The 17,376-nt window shown below is 36.1% G+C and overlaps 4 protein-coding genes across 4 annotated transcripts; all 4 read right to left on the bottom strand.

The window, feature by feature from the left end:
* Window positions 1–80: 80 nt before the first annotated feature.
* SLY1 (syntaxin-binding protein) lies at window positions 81–2,050 on the bottom strand (the record flags this gene model as incomplete). Its single annotated transcript, XM_019185473.1, has 2 exons — window positions 81–1,954; window positions 2,008–2,050. The coding sequence occupies 2 exons, from the start codon at window positions 2,048–2,050 to the stop codon at window positions 81–83; spliced, it is 1,917 nt and encodes a 638-aa protein (XP_019039856.1).
* A 2,528-nt stretch (window positions 2,051–4,578) lies between these two features.
* On the bottom strand, window positions 4,579–7,803 carry IRE1 (bifunctional endoribonuclease/protein kinase IRE1; the record flags this gene model as incomplete). The annotated part of the gene is made up of 1 exon (XM_019181453.1): window positions 4,579–7,803. One exon carries the CDS (start codon window positions 7,801–7,803, stop codon window positions 4,579–4,581), a length of 3,225 nt encoding a protein of 1,074 aa, XP_019039855.1.
* A 577-nt stretch (window positions 7,804–8,380) lies between these two features.
* Window positions 8,381–9,629, bottom strand: UME6 (DNA-binding transcriptional regulator UME6). Its single transcript, XM_019186196.1, has one exon. It carries the CDS (start codon window positions 9,346–9,348, stop codon window positions 8,521–8,523), a length of 828 nt encoding a protein of 275 aa, XP_019039854.1. The 5' UTR covers window positions 9,349–9,629; the 3' UTR covers window positions 8,381–8,520.
* A 5,951-nt stretch (window positions 9,630–15,580) lies between these two features.
* CCT6 (chaperonin-containing T-complex subunit CCT6) lies at window positions 15,581–17,203 on the bottom strand (the record flags this gene model as incomplete). The annotated part of the gene is made up of 1 exon (XM_019181620.1): window positions 15,581–17,203. The coding sequence occupies one exon, from the start codon at window positions 17,201–17,203 to the stop codon at window positions 15,581–15,583; it is 1,623 nt and encodes a 540-aa protein (XP_019039853.1).
* Window positions 17,204–17,376: the final 173 nt, after the last annotated feature.

The following is a 17,376-nucleotide window of genomic DNA, read 5'->3' as shown; positions in this document are numbered from 1 at the left end:
GATTTAATGTATACTACCCAGATGAACTACTTTTATCGTAAAAATCTGATTCTGTTATTATTGACGTTTTTGAAACTTCCTCAACCTAATAGAGTAATCTCTTTCAAGAATGCAGAAGGTGAATAGATTTGGGTGCTACCATAAACAACTGATTTGTTGTTTCCTTGTGTGGTTGCTAAACTTGCCCATTCTTGTAAATTTTGATACTCCAAATAATTACCACCTCCAACAACAAATACCACAGACTCTAAATAAGGTTGTCTCTTTGGTTGTTTTGAATGTGAGCCTCTAATGATTTTTGGATCAAAATATAAATAATCATCTGTAACTTTTAATCTCTCTTCAGTTGCACTTTGTGGATCCATAATAGTCTCTACTATGTTTGTTATTGGCATTGCCTTTTTCTCTGGCAAGAGTCTTTTGATACCTGAGATCAAGGATCCAACACCTTCTGTAATTTTACCATCTGTCAAATTGTACAATTTTGATGATAAACTTGAAAATAAAGCGGATGAATTTGCTTGAGATGTAGATTTGGAAGTGTCCTTGGTGTAACTGTTCAAAACAATAGATGAGTCTCTCATTCTCATACTTTCTTTAAACTTGCGAATATACTTCAATGACTCAATGTTGAATTCTTCATGCTTGCTGAAACTTTCTTCAACCTGTTTTACGAAATCAGCTGGTAGATCTGTTGTCAGAAACATGACAAGGAAAGTTCTCAATTTATCCTCTAAATTGTTAACGTTACCATCATCGTTTAAAACTTCTAGGAATCTAGCTCTTGATTTTGGATCACTTAAGCTTTGTTCAATTTCAAAAAATGAGTCTAAACCTTTTGCTTTTAACTGGTTCAACAATGCTAATAAAACATTCATATGCATATCAATAATAGTTTTACGTGCAGTCAATTCTGGTAGTTGATTGACAGTTTGTTGTAATGTATCATCTTTTTTCCCGTCTAAATCATTGTAAGATTGAGCACCACCACCTTTTGTAAGTTCGGCAGCTTTTTCTTTATAGTTTTTCAATTCAGTATCAGCATTATCAACAGCATCAGGAAATGGTAACTGAGAATTGCTTGACCAGAAAAAATCCTTCGGATCAAGATCATATTGTTTCTTTGTCAACTTACCGTTTTCTTCAACCTCTAGGCTGATTGTATTTCTTTCTAATTTAAAGACATCAGCAACTAAGCATTGATAGATCCAAGAATGTGCAAACATAGCAGCAAGATCTAAATTACGGTCTAACAACACTAAGACAAACCTTTGTGAGAAATCTTGATTAGTTGAGAATTTGGTGCTTATAACATAATCACGTAGCTTTTGATCGAGCTTCTCTGCAACTAACTGAGCTGGACCTGCTGTTTGAGCGCGTATTATAGGAATGTTGCCCATGGTGATGATAGAGTCAAATAATCCATCAGCAACAACTTCGGCCATTTCGTTAATTTGCTCTTCTGTTGTCTTTGCATCACTGAATTTGGAGTAAACATGTGGAATCTCGAGAGAAAAGAGACTTGGTTCTGTTACCACATAATTCAAATACTGATCATAAACTTGTAGAATCTTTGATGATTTGCCTGTTGGTGCAACAGATCTTGCCAATTCTTCCAACAGGTCTCTGCTCAAACTGGATGTGAAATTGATATAAAAACTAGAGTATTTATCTTCCTTGATATCCTGAGCAATTCTGCTGATGTTATCCTTCGTAGGCTCAACAAAATATATCACTGGAACATCTGGTAATGGTGATCTTGAAGCATGTATCAAAGTGTGCATTGTTATTCCGCATCTCAATAGATCATTGACCCTCAAAACTGAAGAAACAATTGATGTACTTTTTTGGTCTAGGACTAGAACTTTCCATATGATTTCTTCTCCATTTAAACTCGAAGTGAGATCTGAGTTCTCTGAGTTTATATTCAAATGAAGCATCTTCTCGAGTGAAGCTGTTTATTTTGTTAGAACAATTAAAAAATGGGTGCGAAGTCTATGTGCTTACCTATTTGCCTCTCTCTTAGGGTAGTCCCTTGAATCGAAGTCATTTTTCGATGATAACTTTCGATTGTATCCAAACTCAATCAAAGCTTGATAGAGTTGTCAATAATCAACACGTCAAGCTGATTCTTTGCAAATTAACGATGTTCGCGAATTCAAAGGTGACCCTGAATAGTCACGTTTTAAGTCATCTGACTCAAGACTTCCAAAACAGAGGTATTTCCGTAATAGGCATCTCAAATTAAATCTCGAAATTTTCAAAAAATGAAAACGCATAGAACGACGTTCCAGAACACTTCAAGGCAACGCTCGAATCAGCGTAATGTGTCAGCTTGGTGAAAAATATCTGCTAGCCATCATTAGATTGAGGTGTATGCGGTTGCCTATGAATCTATATTTTTTGCTGGTCTAGCTCTGCTGTGTGTGCTTTTGAAGCTTCGGATGGGTGATGACTTGAAAATAACTATGAGAACAACAGGACATTCAAACTTCAGAGCTTTGGAGCCTGCTGAGAGGTATTCCTCATGTTCTTTAGGTACAACTTCGCTGTTACACGGACTCATCAACTGGGGTCTTTTTTGCAAGGACTTTCTGTGAAAGAGGTCAACTTAGCCGACATGCACTGAGTGGAATCGAGCTCAAGAATGATTGGACAGGAAGCTGGTTTATTTTGTTCTTCTACATATAATTTGCAACCGTCTAAAAACACTATTACATCAATAACCATATAGTGGGTATGCTATGTTTCACTTGGCTGAAAGTTGTTGACTATGATATAATCATGTCTTTTCTAACCTCTTCAGTGAAGACAAACTACGTATGGAGGTTGACGTTGTCTCAATTTGGGCTGCTACAGCTCAAATATTTTAAGGTACTTGATCAGTGCCAACCGGAAGGCTGAATAAAGCCCATGAAAAGTATTCGTCTTTATTTACGATGTTACATTTTGGTATGTTGCTGCTCAGTGCTTTCCGTGACATGATCAAAAACTCAACATTTCAAGAGTTGTATATCATGAAGTTCGTGCCATTATGGGGATGGTGACTTTTTATTCATCATGATCATTTTGAGATCCATGGTACTCTATTGCTATTGTTAAAATTTAGGAGGCCTTGATTTCATCGGAAAGACGTTGAAACATGATAGTGACTGCAAACTTCAAAGAATAAACTGGCTATAGTTGAGATTAGCGCTACACAAAGCTGTCAAATCATTTTTCTTCAACAGCAGGTGCAGTGTCTTTTTTCATATACATTTCTCTGATGTATATCATACATGTATTTGTCCAAAATGTTGTCAAAGGTTTCATATCAGACCATTCTTATTCACAGATGTAAGGAGTGTTATTCTGGTACTTCTCATTGCATTTTTCAGAAAGAGAGATCCTTCCACAAGTGTACCAGACCCAGAGTCTAGAGACCAAAGACCTCCAACTTTGGGGTTAAAATAGCTTTAAGATGTTAGGCATAACCTCTGAGAATAGTGCATTTAGACACGGTCATAAACTTGATAGTACAGTCTGGACATAGGTGAAGGTACACTTTATGGACACGCAGATATAAACATCGGGTATTTAGAGGCTCAGGAGTCAGGTGTAATATTTCCCTAGTTTCAATCAACTGTTGCAGTCAATTATCGTACCATATGGCACGCTGAGTCTAGATGATTTGGATCGCTTAGACTCCAGTGTTTTACCGAATATTTAACCAAGGCAGGAGTAATTACAAAGAACAAATAATTTCCCTTGAAGTTGTCTGTTTCATATCCAAAGTTGTTGAGAATAGATTCTGGTGCATCTGGCAAGAATTTAATATGTTGGGCTTTAGCGAAGGCTATTGTTGATGCTGAGTGTATTCAATTCTGCAAAACCATCAATCTAAGCTTTCAGGACTGGTGCATGGTGAGAACTCAGAGTACTATTATTATGTACTAGAATGGTCTGTGGGTGTTCAGAATAAGGTACCATCAAACTACATTTTGTCCATTTCACAGACTTCACAATGTTCGTGATGCTCTGATGTTAAATTTCCTGGCAGTTCTACATTAGCACGAGTGACTTTTCATGGTACTTTTGGAACGGTGATTCATTTTCCAAACCAGTTGAACCATACAAATGCCATATCATAACGATACGTGATAAGACTTTATTCTGGGTTTAAAAGCTTCAAATATCAGTTCAACCAGTGGGCTGGGTGATTGATATCAATGTTGCTGACAATTTTGAGGGAAACTCCATCAACAAAACTGAAAAAACTCATAAACTCATGAAGAAGCGCATATAGTTCGATGGCGCTGTTTAATTACACAGATCAGTTGATACACTCACACTGTCAACATCAATTGATCTTGTTCTCATAGTCAAATTCACAAGTCTCACTACACCAAGGTATTTCATGATTAAAAATGCACTTAAAATAATAAATATATAATAACTTGAGATAAACAAAACCAATCAAAACTAAACAACATCATAAACATTTCCCAATACTCACAATACTCAAAATTCCCATAAAACAACTTTTTTCAACACCAATCTCTTATTATTCTTCATTGATTTCTTCTTTTTCTAATTCAATCAATCTACCCCTTTAAAAAATGTCTCTAGAACATGATCATCACTCAAGTTTTCTTCCACAACATGATAAATCTCCATAAGCAAATTAGGGAATTTCTTGTTAAAAAATTGATAGAATCCATTAGGTAATGGACTCATTCTTGTAACAAGGTCAGCTGGTAGATCATTAAAATGATGATACTTGTTTCTTAATGCTCTTAATAAATCCATCAATCTTTCTGGGTGATACTTTCTGTATTTTCCCAAGTTGTCCAAGAAACTTTTATCAAATTTAGCACACCAATCATCACCAATGACATTCGGAGCAACTAATTCCAACTTCATCAATAAATCACTTGGTGGATCTCTCTTCTCAACTTCAAACCTATCACTCACTTTCAACAAAAATTCCAGTTTCCTAGCATTATCCCAAAAATATGGATGATTTAACACTTGAGAAGTGTTTGGTCTTAGTTTGGGATTTCTGGTTATCATCTTGGATATCAAATCTTTAGCTTCACTAACATTATCTGGCAATATATCTAATGCATCTAATGAGTATTCATCCTTTATAACATTACCTTCTCTCAAATATCTATCACCAAATGGATGTCCACCATTAGTTAATATGTAAAAGAAAACACAACCCAATGAAAAAATGTCAATTGCTCTTGTTAATTTTCTTCTTGATAAGGAATCAAAAACCAATGGTTCAACAATTGAATTTGTGGAAGTATTGAAGGAATGTTCACTTGAGACTGAGCATGAATTATATGTAGAGTTTGATTCATCAACAAGTAGTTCTGGGGCTCTCCAACCTGATGTACCAGCAGCATGTTGTGTTGTTGCTCTAAATGAACTTTCGTCAGCTTCTAATCTTTTACAAAGACCAAAATCTGAAATCAAAATTCTGACAGGTGTGAATTGATCTTTAAGTGATCTGGCCTTTATCTTTTTTGGTGGAGCAACAAGTATATTCTGAGGTTTGATATCTCTATGAACGATTTTCAATGAATGTAAATGATGTAAACCTTTGGCAATTTGTTGCAATACACTGACTGGATTCATTATTTTGATTAAATCCGAATGATCTTGCGATTTTTCAATAACATCTTCCAAACTTGCAGAGCATAACTCTAATGCAATATATAAAAACTTATCACTTGTCTCACTGTAAAAATACCTTATCACGTTTGGGTGATCATCACTTTCAGTTAACAAATTTATTTCATGACTTGCGACATCATAAAAGTCAATCAACATTCTTTTAACTGCAACATCTCTATTTTGGAAACTACCCTTGAAGACAACAGTACCATAAGATCCATAACCAAGAACATTGTCTGATAAGGTTAATCCGTTGATTTTTGGTGACACAACACCATTTGCAGGGTTTGTGGTGGAGTGTTTGGGTATAACTTCATTTGCTTCAGAACCAGTATTGTCCAAGTTTTTCTTATTCTTCTTTCCACCTCTGCTTCCCCTTTTGCGCTTCTTCAAGCCATTATTTTCATTATTCTTATCATTACTGATCTTTTCAGATTCAGGTGGCTCCAAAATTTTAACCTCTTTCTTAACCTTAGCCTCGGTACTTTCTTTGTTAACTTCATCTTTGGATTCTGCATCATGGTTGGCTTGAACCACTGATGGAGTTGGTAGTGATTCCTGCGTAGCTATCTTTACTTCCTCTTTATTTAACTCTTTCAATTCTAGTCCATTTTTTTTCAGCATCACATTGATTGATGGTATCCAATTTAGTTTGATGAAAACAAATACTATACCCAATGTAATCAAAACCATAACCAAGTTTTCCAAGCATCTGTAGATAAACTTTCCAAAAACAGTATTGAAAAATTCATACTGATCACTTGGAGATGGATCTATATTCAAAACTGGATGTGAAGAAGATGGTAAGCCAATCCATTCTGATCTTGAGGGTGGATTATAAGTGTCTATGTCATCAGATCTTGGAGTATGAATAGGTTTCTGAGGGTATTGTTGAGGAAAATTTGTAGGATAGCCAATCAGTGCCCTTGATGAATCAGGTATAGTTTGAGGATTTTCATTTGGTAAATGAACACCAACAACAGCAGTTATAAATAGATCATGAGTGTTGAGAATATGGGAAGTTCTCCATCTTTCACTTAGAGAATACCTTGATGTTGGGGCAGATTTGACTAACGATGGATAATAGTCACTTGACATTGCATACCAAGAGCCATTTTTAGTCTGGTCAAGATATACACCCAAGTTTTCATCTTCTTGGAACCCATGAGGTGGTTTCAACGGATGTGGGACAATAATAAAGTTATCAGTCAATTGGGCATCTGACAATTTTTCATCTTGTAATATATCAAACACATTGACAACAGTATTTGGTAACTGGCTAACCCATTTGGCAATCTTAGAATTGACGTCAATTGCTAATAATGTGTTATCATGGAACGGAGCAATGTAAGTACCGTCTAATGGAATTGTATTTTGATATGCCAAATCCACATCAATGTTATTCTGTCCCCAAGCTGAATAGGTGACATTCCAATAAGTATTATCCTTTGAATGAATGGTTAACTCATAAGTAGTTTTTCCAACTAAGACAACTTCTGGATCGTCTTTACAAACGTTTTCAAAAACGTCACAACCAGACCCATATGATGAAAGAACCTCACCTGTTTGAACATTAATTGAGTATAATGAAGATTTTCTAGAGCCAGTATATATTTTATCATCATTGGCCAACGCGAATGGACTTTGTAACACTAGATGACTTATTGAAACTGGTAATTTATTCAAACCTATCTCTTTATTGAAAAAATACAAATTACCATCTCCATAAGGTTCCACCATCCAAACAAGGGAATCTTTATGATCATTGCTGGTGTGATTTGAGTTATTTGAGGAAATTTGTACTAGTGGTTGTTCAACATCTAATGACCAACGAATTTCACCTGTTTCTCTATCCAATGCATGTAGTCCACCTTCGATATCAGACGCCAATAATAAATTTGATAGTTGAAACTCATTAATAGAACGATATGCTTGACTCCTTATCAAATCATCCGTTTGGTCATGATGGCGCTGGATCTTAGCATCTCTTTTAGCAGCTATGGTATCTTCAGTGATTGTTCTAACTGTACGATATTTTGCATTTGATAAACTTGATAGCCAGACAGGTGAGATCAACAAGAAGAGGATTGAAAGAATAGGCAGCACGACAAACAGCAGATTTCTTTTGGAAAAATGCATTGTCCCTATTCAAAGCTCACCAGAAATGAATGAAATATCTAAACCAAATCTTTAATAAATTTTTCTTTTTTGTTTTCCTCAACAGGCGACTAATAAATGGATATAAAAGACCGTATCAACTGCTCTTGATCTCCAGCAGGGCGCTATTCAAGAGACAAGCTAAGCTCGAGCAAAGGGTTTTTTTGAAACGGGACTGTGTTTGAAGTAGGCTCTCGTATGGGTGCCTTAAGTTTTCAGATCCGGCTGTAGTTTATACGGTTTTTTTTGATTTCATGATCTTTTTCACCAAACAATAGAAAAAAAAATCGCGGCTGGAGACGTCACCCTATCGTTAATAAAATAGTGAAGACGTCGTCGTGCAAAATTATAACCTCAACTTCAGCTATAATAGTTAATAGAGTTGCCAAAAGGTGAAATTCGTCTTGTCTTTAGGCTTATGTCCTTCTACAAGCTTTAAAATCATGAATAGACATAAATTCAATTATTAGAACTGTATTTAGAGCAGGAATGAGTAAAAAAAGTCACCAATAACCAGGATATAATAAAGACAACCATCATTAGCTAAAGGGAATGAATTAAAATGTAAGCACTATAGTTATCTTCTTGCTTTTTGAAGTAATCAAAGCCCATTAAAATATAAATAAATAACACCAAACTTAAACCAAACAAACCAATACAAAAAAACAAACAGACATTTCAAGGACAGATGGTGTTAGATCATGAAGTTGCATTGATTCTATACTCCACAATACCTCTCAGAATTTTAATAGGACCATAAAAGGCATCATAATGCATATCTTCATTCATTTTGGCATTCTTTGGTCTGTTTCTATGTTCCAAACCTGGTACAGGCCAAGTACATTTCAATCCCAATCTTTCACATTCTTGACACTTTGGTCTTCTTTCACAACATCTCTTCTTACGATGACGACAAGTCAAACAACCCATTCTTGATCTTTTAGTTTTGCCAGTTGCATCTTTATGGACTTTCCCTTTGGCTGATTGTGTCGAACTTGAACGGCCTCTCATGCTTTTTGGTGATCCATTGTCATCTTCTAACAATGATGAATATTCTGGAGATGACATTGAAGTTAGAGATGATTCTGTTCTTGGTTTTGATGCTTCTTCACCATTGAAATTGGTACCTACGTCATCAAATGAAGTTGTATTATGTTGTGGGTCCAATTGGAATTCTGGATGTTGGTGACCAGGGTGTACGTTAGCACCAGGTCCATATAACCAGTTGGTTGAAGTATGTGAATATCTATAATCATCAAATGATTGATTTTTGGCTTGGGAAAAGCTGGAGTTTGTGCTTGTTGGTGAATTAAAATCGTGATGTTGTTGTGAATGTTGATGTTGGATTTGGTTGACAGGTGATTGAGCAATGTTTGTAATACTTCCATTTTGTTGTTGTGGATTTACTATAGCCTCACTTGTGGAAATTGTTGGAAATAGATCTGAAGATTCATTTAATGGTTTGGTTTGAGGTGCTGGACGATAACCACTCCATTGTAATACTGATGGAGTTGGACCCATGACCATTTTGTTGTGTGATGTATAATAATTGATTGGGTTCAAGAGCTGGTTAAAAGTATCTCATATGATTTATATGGATCAATAAAAGATATATGTCAAACCAATTATAATTAATATTTGCCTAAAGATTATGGTTTGAGATGATCAGCTAGCACACTAGTGTTTTTTTATTTTGATCCTTGTGGTCAATAATGTTCTTTCGAAATAGAAGGACCTTTCTTTGAAAACAGAGTTGGAGATAGCTTCTTTTCACTTTTATATATAAATTTTCCAGCAAAAAAATACCTTTACCCATCAAAATATGCCCATGATGGAAAAAAGTACTTAATCCTTTGGATGTGTAGGGTTGGAAATTAACCGAAGCTCACATACAGCTCATGAACTCAATCCTACATGCACGCGAAATAGAGTTTATGAGCTCTAGCCAAAAGCTGATTTCCGATGCATAAACTTAAGTCAATATTGCATGTCTCTTTTTCACCGTACAAAATTATGGGAGTTTGTATTGTCATGTCAATTTCAAGCTCTCAGTGGTGTCTGCAGCTTGATGCATTGAACCGAGTTGAGATGCGGCTTGGAAACTTCGAAAAAGCGAAGAAGTTGTTTGCCCTTTTCAGAAGGATTATGTCGGCTCTTGGGACAAATGCTGTTGAGAAGAGCCTAAGTGTACTATGATGATAGAAATGCTCTTCCCTGGGATGTATATAGAGTCAGAGTGATGCAATATACGTAGTGTAGTCAGGTTCAGGGGTTAAATCGACCAGCTCTGTCCCATTTTTTTATTGTAGCACTCTGATTGTGTAGTGGATGATGTGTATGGAAATTTATCAGGACTGTAGTCTGTTGTGAATGGGAAACTAGGTGGTACCAAGTACCAAGTATTTGGAACTGTTCATATCAAGGAACTATAGACCTTGACCGAATGGCTCACCGGGAACCCTCTCTCTTGTAGTCTGAGGCGGAAGCCTTTGAAACTGTTATAAACTGGACGCTGCATATAAAGTTGTAACTTGATTCAATTAATAGATTTTCTGTGAGTGATTCATTTACCCATTTGAGAATCGGTATTGTTGGTTCCTCAGATGTCTAGGCGTATACTGCTCAGGCTGGAACATCGGTGGTCGAATCTATCAGAAGTTAGAGCATACATATAGTGATTATATTGCCCAGGGCGCCAGGGCCGAGGAGTCAGGACTTATGAAAGATACCAAACTTGATTAAATTCTAGAAAGATGTTGGAAGTATGAGTATCCATGTGTTCCCTAGAGTAGCATTGCTTAGGCTGTTGTGGAATCTAGATGTTGGATTCGAATATCTTGTTCTCTAGCAGCAGAAACAATTATTTGATCACCGATCAGTCCGGGTTCTTTCAAGACATCCACAACGTCTCTGCCTGAAAGCTATGTAGCATTGGTTCTGAATATTTAAAGAAGTACTCTTGAATAATGAAACATCGCTTTATGTCTCAACTCCTGCAGCGAGCTCAGTTGAAACCAAGTTGTTACTAGACTTAATATTGTTTCTCTGCATCGTACTTTCGTGACGTGCAGGTTGACTCGATCCTTCTCTGACCACCCAAGTATTTGTGTAGGCGATTCTATAACTTGATGATTCTATTAACGTTAAACAGATATACACCAATCTATGAGATGGCTTCAAATCCCGGCTTCAAGTAGCTTCACAATCTCAGTCCAGCCCCAAATGATCATTAATCCTTCTTCCAATTAATTCATGAAGTGATCAAAATTGAAGTCGTTGACGTACTAGAAGTTCAATATACTAGTAGTCGAATTGAACTAGTACGCTACAGTTAGTTGTCGCGATTAATTAGCGGCTGAATGAAATATAGCAAACAAGGAATTATAATTAATATGACATGGAAGAGTGGTTCCTAATTAAGAAAGAACAATGTACAGCTTATAGCTCAACAGAAGTTGCGATTACGAAGTCTTCATTAGCTTATGGCTGAATTAACTTCTGTAGAAGCTCAGTACACTAGTGATATTTGAGAGTCCAGCTAGTTGATATTAATAATCCATCAGAAGTTGCCTTCAGCTGTCTGTCTTAAGAACGATTCTCGGTTATCTAGACACCTGAAGCGTAAAAGGTTTATAACATACTGAGCTTGGACCAACAGAAGTAGAGTTGACTATTATAATAGTTTGACACGCTGGACATATATCTTCGCTGATTGATCATTTCAGTTTCCAGGTCCATCATGTTGGGTTGGTAATTGGATGATTGTTTAGCAGTGGGACTTCATATTTTTTCAACAGGCACACTGTACTTCACCTTATATCATTATTGATATTGATGTCTGTTTCCAGGCTTACACTAGTACCTGATCAAGCAAAAAAACTAAAAAAACATCTGTTAAACCAAGATATTGAATTCGATCAAAGCTGAAGAATCCAAGTCCCACCTAACCTTGTAGCTTCTGTACGATCTGGGGATCTTCAGCGGCCCCGAAAGATATATTTTCCTGGAGGAGCAGATTTCCGATATACATTAATTCAGTGCTACAGTTACGTTTTGACTCTTGCGAGTCTGAAAATTGAGAGGTGGGTTTAGATTATAGACAGAAGAGCGTATACAGATCATTCCTTGTAATTCTCTAATATGGCATATTGACTTTCTGGAAAAGTCCTTGTCTTAATGAAATTCTGGCGTGTGTGTAAACTACATCAACGAATTAAGCTACGATTTGATAGTGATCAATTGACTTCAAGCTGGTAGACACTTGGTACGAGCGCCCGAGTTATAATAAGCTGATACTGTGGTACAAATTAAGATTTATTCCTCTCAACGACTATATTAGGTCTCAACGGCTGAATAAGCAAGCCTTTCCAAGAACAATAATTGACCATCAATCAGACCACAAGTACATGAAGGGCAGACATAATCCGTGAAACTAACAGATCGTTAGTCCCTTATTCTAAGAAGTGAGAACATTTTTGAACGGCAAAATACCATAAGTACTGTTGATGTGTAGGTTGATGTTGGGTGGAAATTTTTTCAAACTGATCAGGTAGAGTTCCGACGGTTAAATGAACTTTATTATAGCGAAAGTCGCGAACAACAGGCCTTTCAAGTTTCCATGCTCAAGAATAATTAACAAAGAGGAGAAAACAGAGAAGCTCAAGACCCTTTCAACAATTCCGTCAGGAAACCTGCTTTTATTAATCAATAACGTCCAAGCAACAGTTCGTTCAGGTTAGGGCAAGTAGCTTGTCCTTTGTTGAGTTGACATTGACTAAACTCCTCCACACTAGATATATCGGCCGTAAGATTCCAACTTTCCAAACCACGACGTCTATAATTAGCCAAAAAGGCTATCGAATCAACAGCTCGTGTTCAATTTTTGGAAATATCAGCGACACCAACATGGTTTTACACCTCAAATTTGTGTGTATGAGCAAAACCAGTTTCTGTTTGAAAGTAAAAACCATGTCGCCGATCGTCATTTATGCGTGTGCTCCAAAGTTTACGACTCATCGCCGGTAAAATGAAATTTGACAGGTTGGGACATGTATGTCCAACAGGCTCGGTGAACTACCATTTGACTCCATAAAACTCAAGCTGTACAGACAAATTACGAAAAATTGATAACAAGTATGCGTTCAACTGTTCACTATTAACCAGTGACTGGTACACATTAGTATAGCTTGGTGCTGACTAGCTGGTATAATTAGTTTACTTCAAAGATGTGTAGCTGCAGTTATAATCGAAAAGTTGACACTCAAAAGCTAGCTACGTGTGGAGTTGATAGCTCAGCTTCTGCATAGTTTTGTGTAGTACATCCCAGTCGATACTGGTATTGAAAGCAGCTGCTTATTCATAATCTGTAGTTAATGTTAAAACCTGTTTACATTTTCGATTGTTCACTTGTTGTTTGAGATACAATCTACATCCGTGGCAAAATGTTTAAACGGTCTTTCGGTGTAAAGTTATACTAGTACAATATTGTACAATTAGTTTTTATCTAGTATAGTACAGCTGTACTGAATCAACAATGAATATTTGACAATCAAAAGTATTATTTATTGTCAATGATATTCATTACCCATATATTCACCCAGCACATTAGGATAATAACAATCTGCTAGTCTGATCATCAATCAATATTAATGTTGAGAGTAAGCTATAATATGCTCACGATCCACTAGCATAGAAGTGAACTGTTATAAGATATTAATTGATCATTATCATGAGTACACCTAGTTAATAATTTGTGGTTCAAGCTATGATAATTAAGCTGTCATCATTAATGAGGTTCAATGACATCGTTCTATTCATGTCGAGTATAAATCAATATGAGCTAGCTGGGCTGTCGATAGGCGGCGCTGTGTTATAATTAGCTGTACGCTATATGATATTGATAATAATATATAATTATCTAGAGCTAGCACTATGATGCAGCTTTCTAGTACATTGTGCTACTAAGGCAATCAATGATTTGATTATAGACAGTACTGCTCTACCTATTGACCTGTATATTTGTACAGTTGTCTTAAACAAATACGAGAGATGCTTTACAATTGATTATGAGTTTGACGTAAAGAATAATTAACTGCACAAGTGATGTACCTTTAATCTAGTGTTGAGTAAGATCTGCAATATCTGAAGGACTTTGAAATATTTGTTTCAACCAGTGTACTCTACGAAGTACTCTAGCACAAGGAAACAAATATTGATAGCTTCTTTGTAAGAAATATAATAAGTTGTGCACTGTACAGGTAAAGGCAATAGTAATCATTCAACCGGTAAGTATACAGCTCTGAACCTTCTACAGCTGAAACGTATAACGCACTTTGAGCTTAACATCGGTACTAGAATATGGTATGGAATATACGATGATATTGCTCTTCTTCCTTCTGTTAAAACCTCATTTGGCTGGTATTGTTGAACCCCTCCATACTATCTGACACTCCTGATATCTAGCCTCTAGATATGTGGACTGTAGACGGAAAATGGTTGAAATCATCAACATGTACTCTGGAGCCTACTCATCATCTCTTGCCTGTGTCCATGCTGTCCTGCAGTTGTCTGGGTTCTCGTAAAAACTAAAAATTTGACAAGGTTCTGGAAGTTTTGATTGTCGATGGTTCACGAATCGATCTGTACGGCTTAACACTTATCCGGATCATGAAATTCTGGTAAAGCAAAATTACACAGCTTTGGATGGTCAACTGCTCGTGTGGAAATACTCAAGGACGGCACAGTTCACGCACTAAACTTGCTCAGGTACCCAATGATCTTGTTCACGAACCATCAATCACGTCGAACCAAGAATCCTGATATACCCTGGATAAATGTAAAGTTGACTCATGCTAGAAATGGTTGATAACTCGGTGAAACTTCGGTTCAATACTACACGAGTCAACGAGTAAATGATTCATGAAGCAATCCATTCAACCAATCAAATCTAAAACAGCCTATCAGATCAAGATGCTGATTGATCAAGATCGGAGCCAAAGGCAATACATGTCTGTAATATGAATGTTGTTGTCTAGGGTTGGATGAGGAGATGCGAATCGAGTACATGGACAAGAATTTGAGTCAGCAATCTGGATTCGATTCTAGTTTCTAGAAGCTCAAGAGTCAAGAGTCAAGTTTAGTGCATCTCGATCTAAAACCGACGGAAACGGGTCGGATCCAGGACCCTGTTTGATAAAATTACCAAATCTTGTGTTCCACGGTCTATAGGCAGTAGCAATCTAATACACCAGAGGTCTACGTTTACTTCGGAAGCCAAGTATATTCCGTCTGGGTACGTCAACATGATGGGTATAAAAGGAACTGTGGTTGAAGAGTCTAATTTCCTTCAGTCATGATCAGGCATTTCTTCATGTCAATGTGCCGAGCTAAGGATTACGAATGAGTATAAAGAAGCATTCTAATTTCAGTGATCTGTTGGTTCGAGTTGTCTCTATATGTTACAGTAAAGCTGTCTTATGCTGTTGCGGATCGTCATGACTCTGTATCTTTATACCCTACGTCAAACTTGTCCAAAATTGAGATACTAAAGGCGAAATTAAATGAAAGGTGCCTCAAATTACTTATAGAGCCAAAGGAAAATACTCTCGAGTCTATTACTACTCTTTCTACCGAGGTTTGATGCATTCACTGGATATACGCGCACTTGTGAACTACAAGAATTTGTACCCATCTGGCCTTTCAAATCAACCTGTGTTGTAAGATACCTTTTTCATACAAAATTATCTTTTTGTTTATAAATCTATTGACCTGGAGGACCTTGAGGTTGTTCTTTTAATGATGAACGACCAGCTTTCAATAATTCATCACAAAGTAACAAATTACTGGAAATACCAACACTTGAAGTTATAGCATTTCTTAAAACTCTGAATGAATCCCAAATACCTTCAATAGTTGGGTCACAAGAATCACCAGCATTTAAGTCAACACCAATAATTCTATCTTCAGCTAATTCATCTTGACATGAAGAAACAACATCAAGTGCATCATGACCAGAATTTTTAACTAATGTCTTTGGAACAATCAATAATGCATCAGCAAATGCTTCAATACCTGTTTTATTACGACCTTCAGCTAGGTTCGATAGATTTTTCTTCAAATAATCTGAAGCAGCAATGAAGAAAGCACCAGCTCCTGGAATAACACCTTTATCTTTAATAACATTAGCAACAGCTCTAAGACCATCTCTTACAGCATCTTTGGTTTGATTTAATGCATGGTTAGTTGCACCTTTGATTAAAATGGTGACAGATTTTGGATCCTTATTTTCAGTAACAAATGTGAATTTTTCTTCACCAATTGTTTGTTCATAAACCATCCCACTATAACCCAAAATTTCTGGTGTTAGATCATCAACTGAATTTTGTGCTTCACCTCCAGTAACTAATTGTAATCTTTCCATATTACGTCTTTTAGCTCTTCTTAATGCTAAGATATTATGCTTTGCTAAAACATCTAATGACATTGGATCAATACCTTTTTGATTTATAATAACAAAACCTTTATCAGAATCTAAACCAACAACTTCATTTTTCAAATCAATAATTTTTTTCAATTTTTCATCAACAAATTTTCTTTCAGATTGAATTAATTTATCTCTTTGTTCTGCTGAACTATAGAAAAAACCTGAATTGACTTCAGTTTTTTCATATTCTAAACTCACATTTAGAATTAAAACATGTGCATTTTTAACAACTTTTGGCATATCTGGATGTCTACCACCATGATCCAATACTAAACCTTTGATCAACTCTGAATTCTTTGCACTTTCATGTTGCATTTGCATTATTTCAACCATATGTAAATCTAAAGATTCTTCACTTTTAACACTCAAGACAGCATCAGTGACAATTGGAGTCAACACTTCAGTGATTTCATTGTTAACTTTTGTAGATAATGAAGATCTTGCAACTTGTAATAATAATTCACGATCTAAATCTTTTTGAATTTTATACTCATCTAAAAATTTCAATGTGTTCTTTCTTGCAATTTCAAATCCATCAGTGATGATTCTTGGATGAACACCTTCCGATACGAATCTATCAGCTTGTTTTAATAATTCACCAACTAATAATACAACAGTTGTAGTACCATCACCGGTGATTTCATCTTGAGCTGAAGCAGCTCTGGCAATCATAACAGCTGTTGGATTTTGAATTTGCATTTCACTAAGCAAGACTTTACCATCTTTTGTTAATTTGATATTACCTGAACCGTCAACCAACATTTTCAAAGTACCTTTTGGACCTAAATTTGTTTCTAAAACTTGTTGTAAACCTTGAGCAGCTGCAATGTTAACACGAAGCGCAGCAGCCCTTCTAAGGGATTCCGCCTTTGGATTTAACAATTGTAAAGAGGATGACATTGTGAAGTTATCCCTCTCAGTATGAAATGAATGGATCAATTAACAACAAATTGGAGTTGAAAACTTGATTGATCTAGTTGATACGTCTAAAACACTAGTCGCCATTTGGATTTTTTTTTTCTATGGTTCGCGTTTTTTTTTCTTTCGACAAATTTACAAGATTTAGACGCGAC

This window comes from Wickerhamomyces anomalus (assembly GCF_001661255.1).
Source record: "Wickerhamomyces anomalus NRRL Y-366-8 unplaced genomic scaffold WICANscaffold_2, whole genome shotgun sequence".
NCBI classification, from domain to species: Eukaryota; Fungi; Ascomycota; class Saccharomycetes; order Phaffomycetales; family Wickerhamomycetaceae; genus Hansenula; species Hansenula anomala.
Note: the sequence above shows the minus strand (reverse complement) of the source record. Positions and strands in the feature narration are given on the sequence as shown.

Coding starts and splice junctions, on each gene's coding strand:
- UME6 (XM_019186196.1), bottom strand. CDS start 9,348: ATGGTCATGGGTCCAACTCCATCAGTATTACAATGGAGTGGTTATCGT.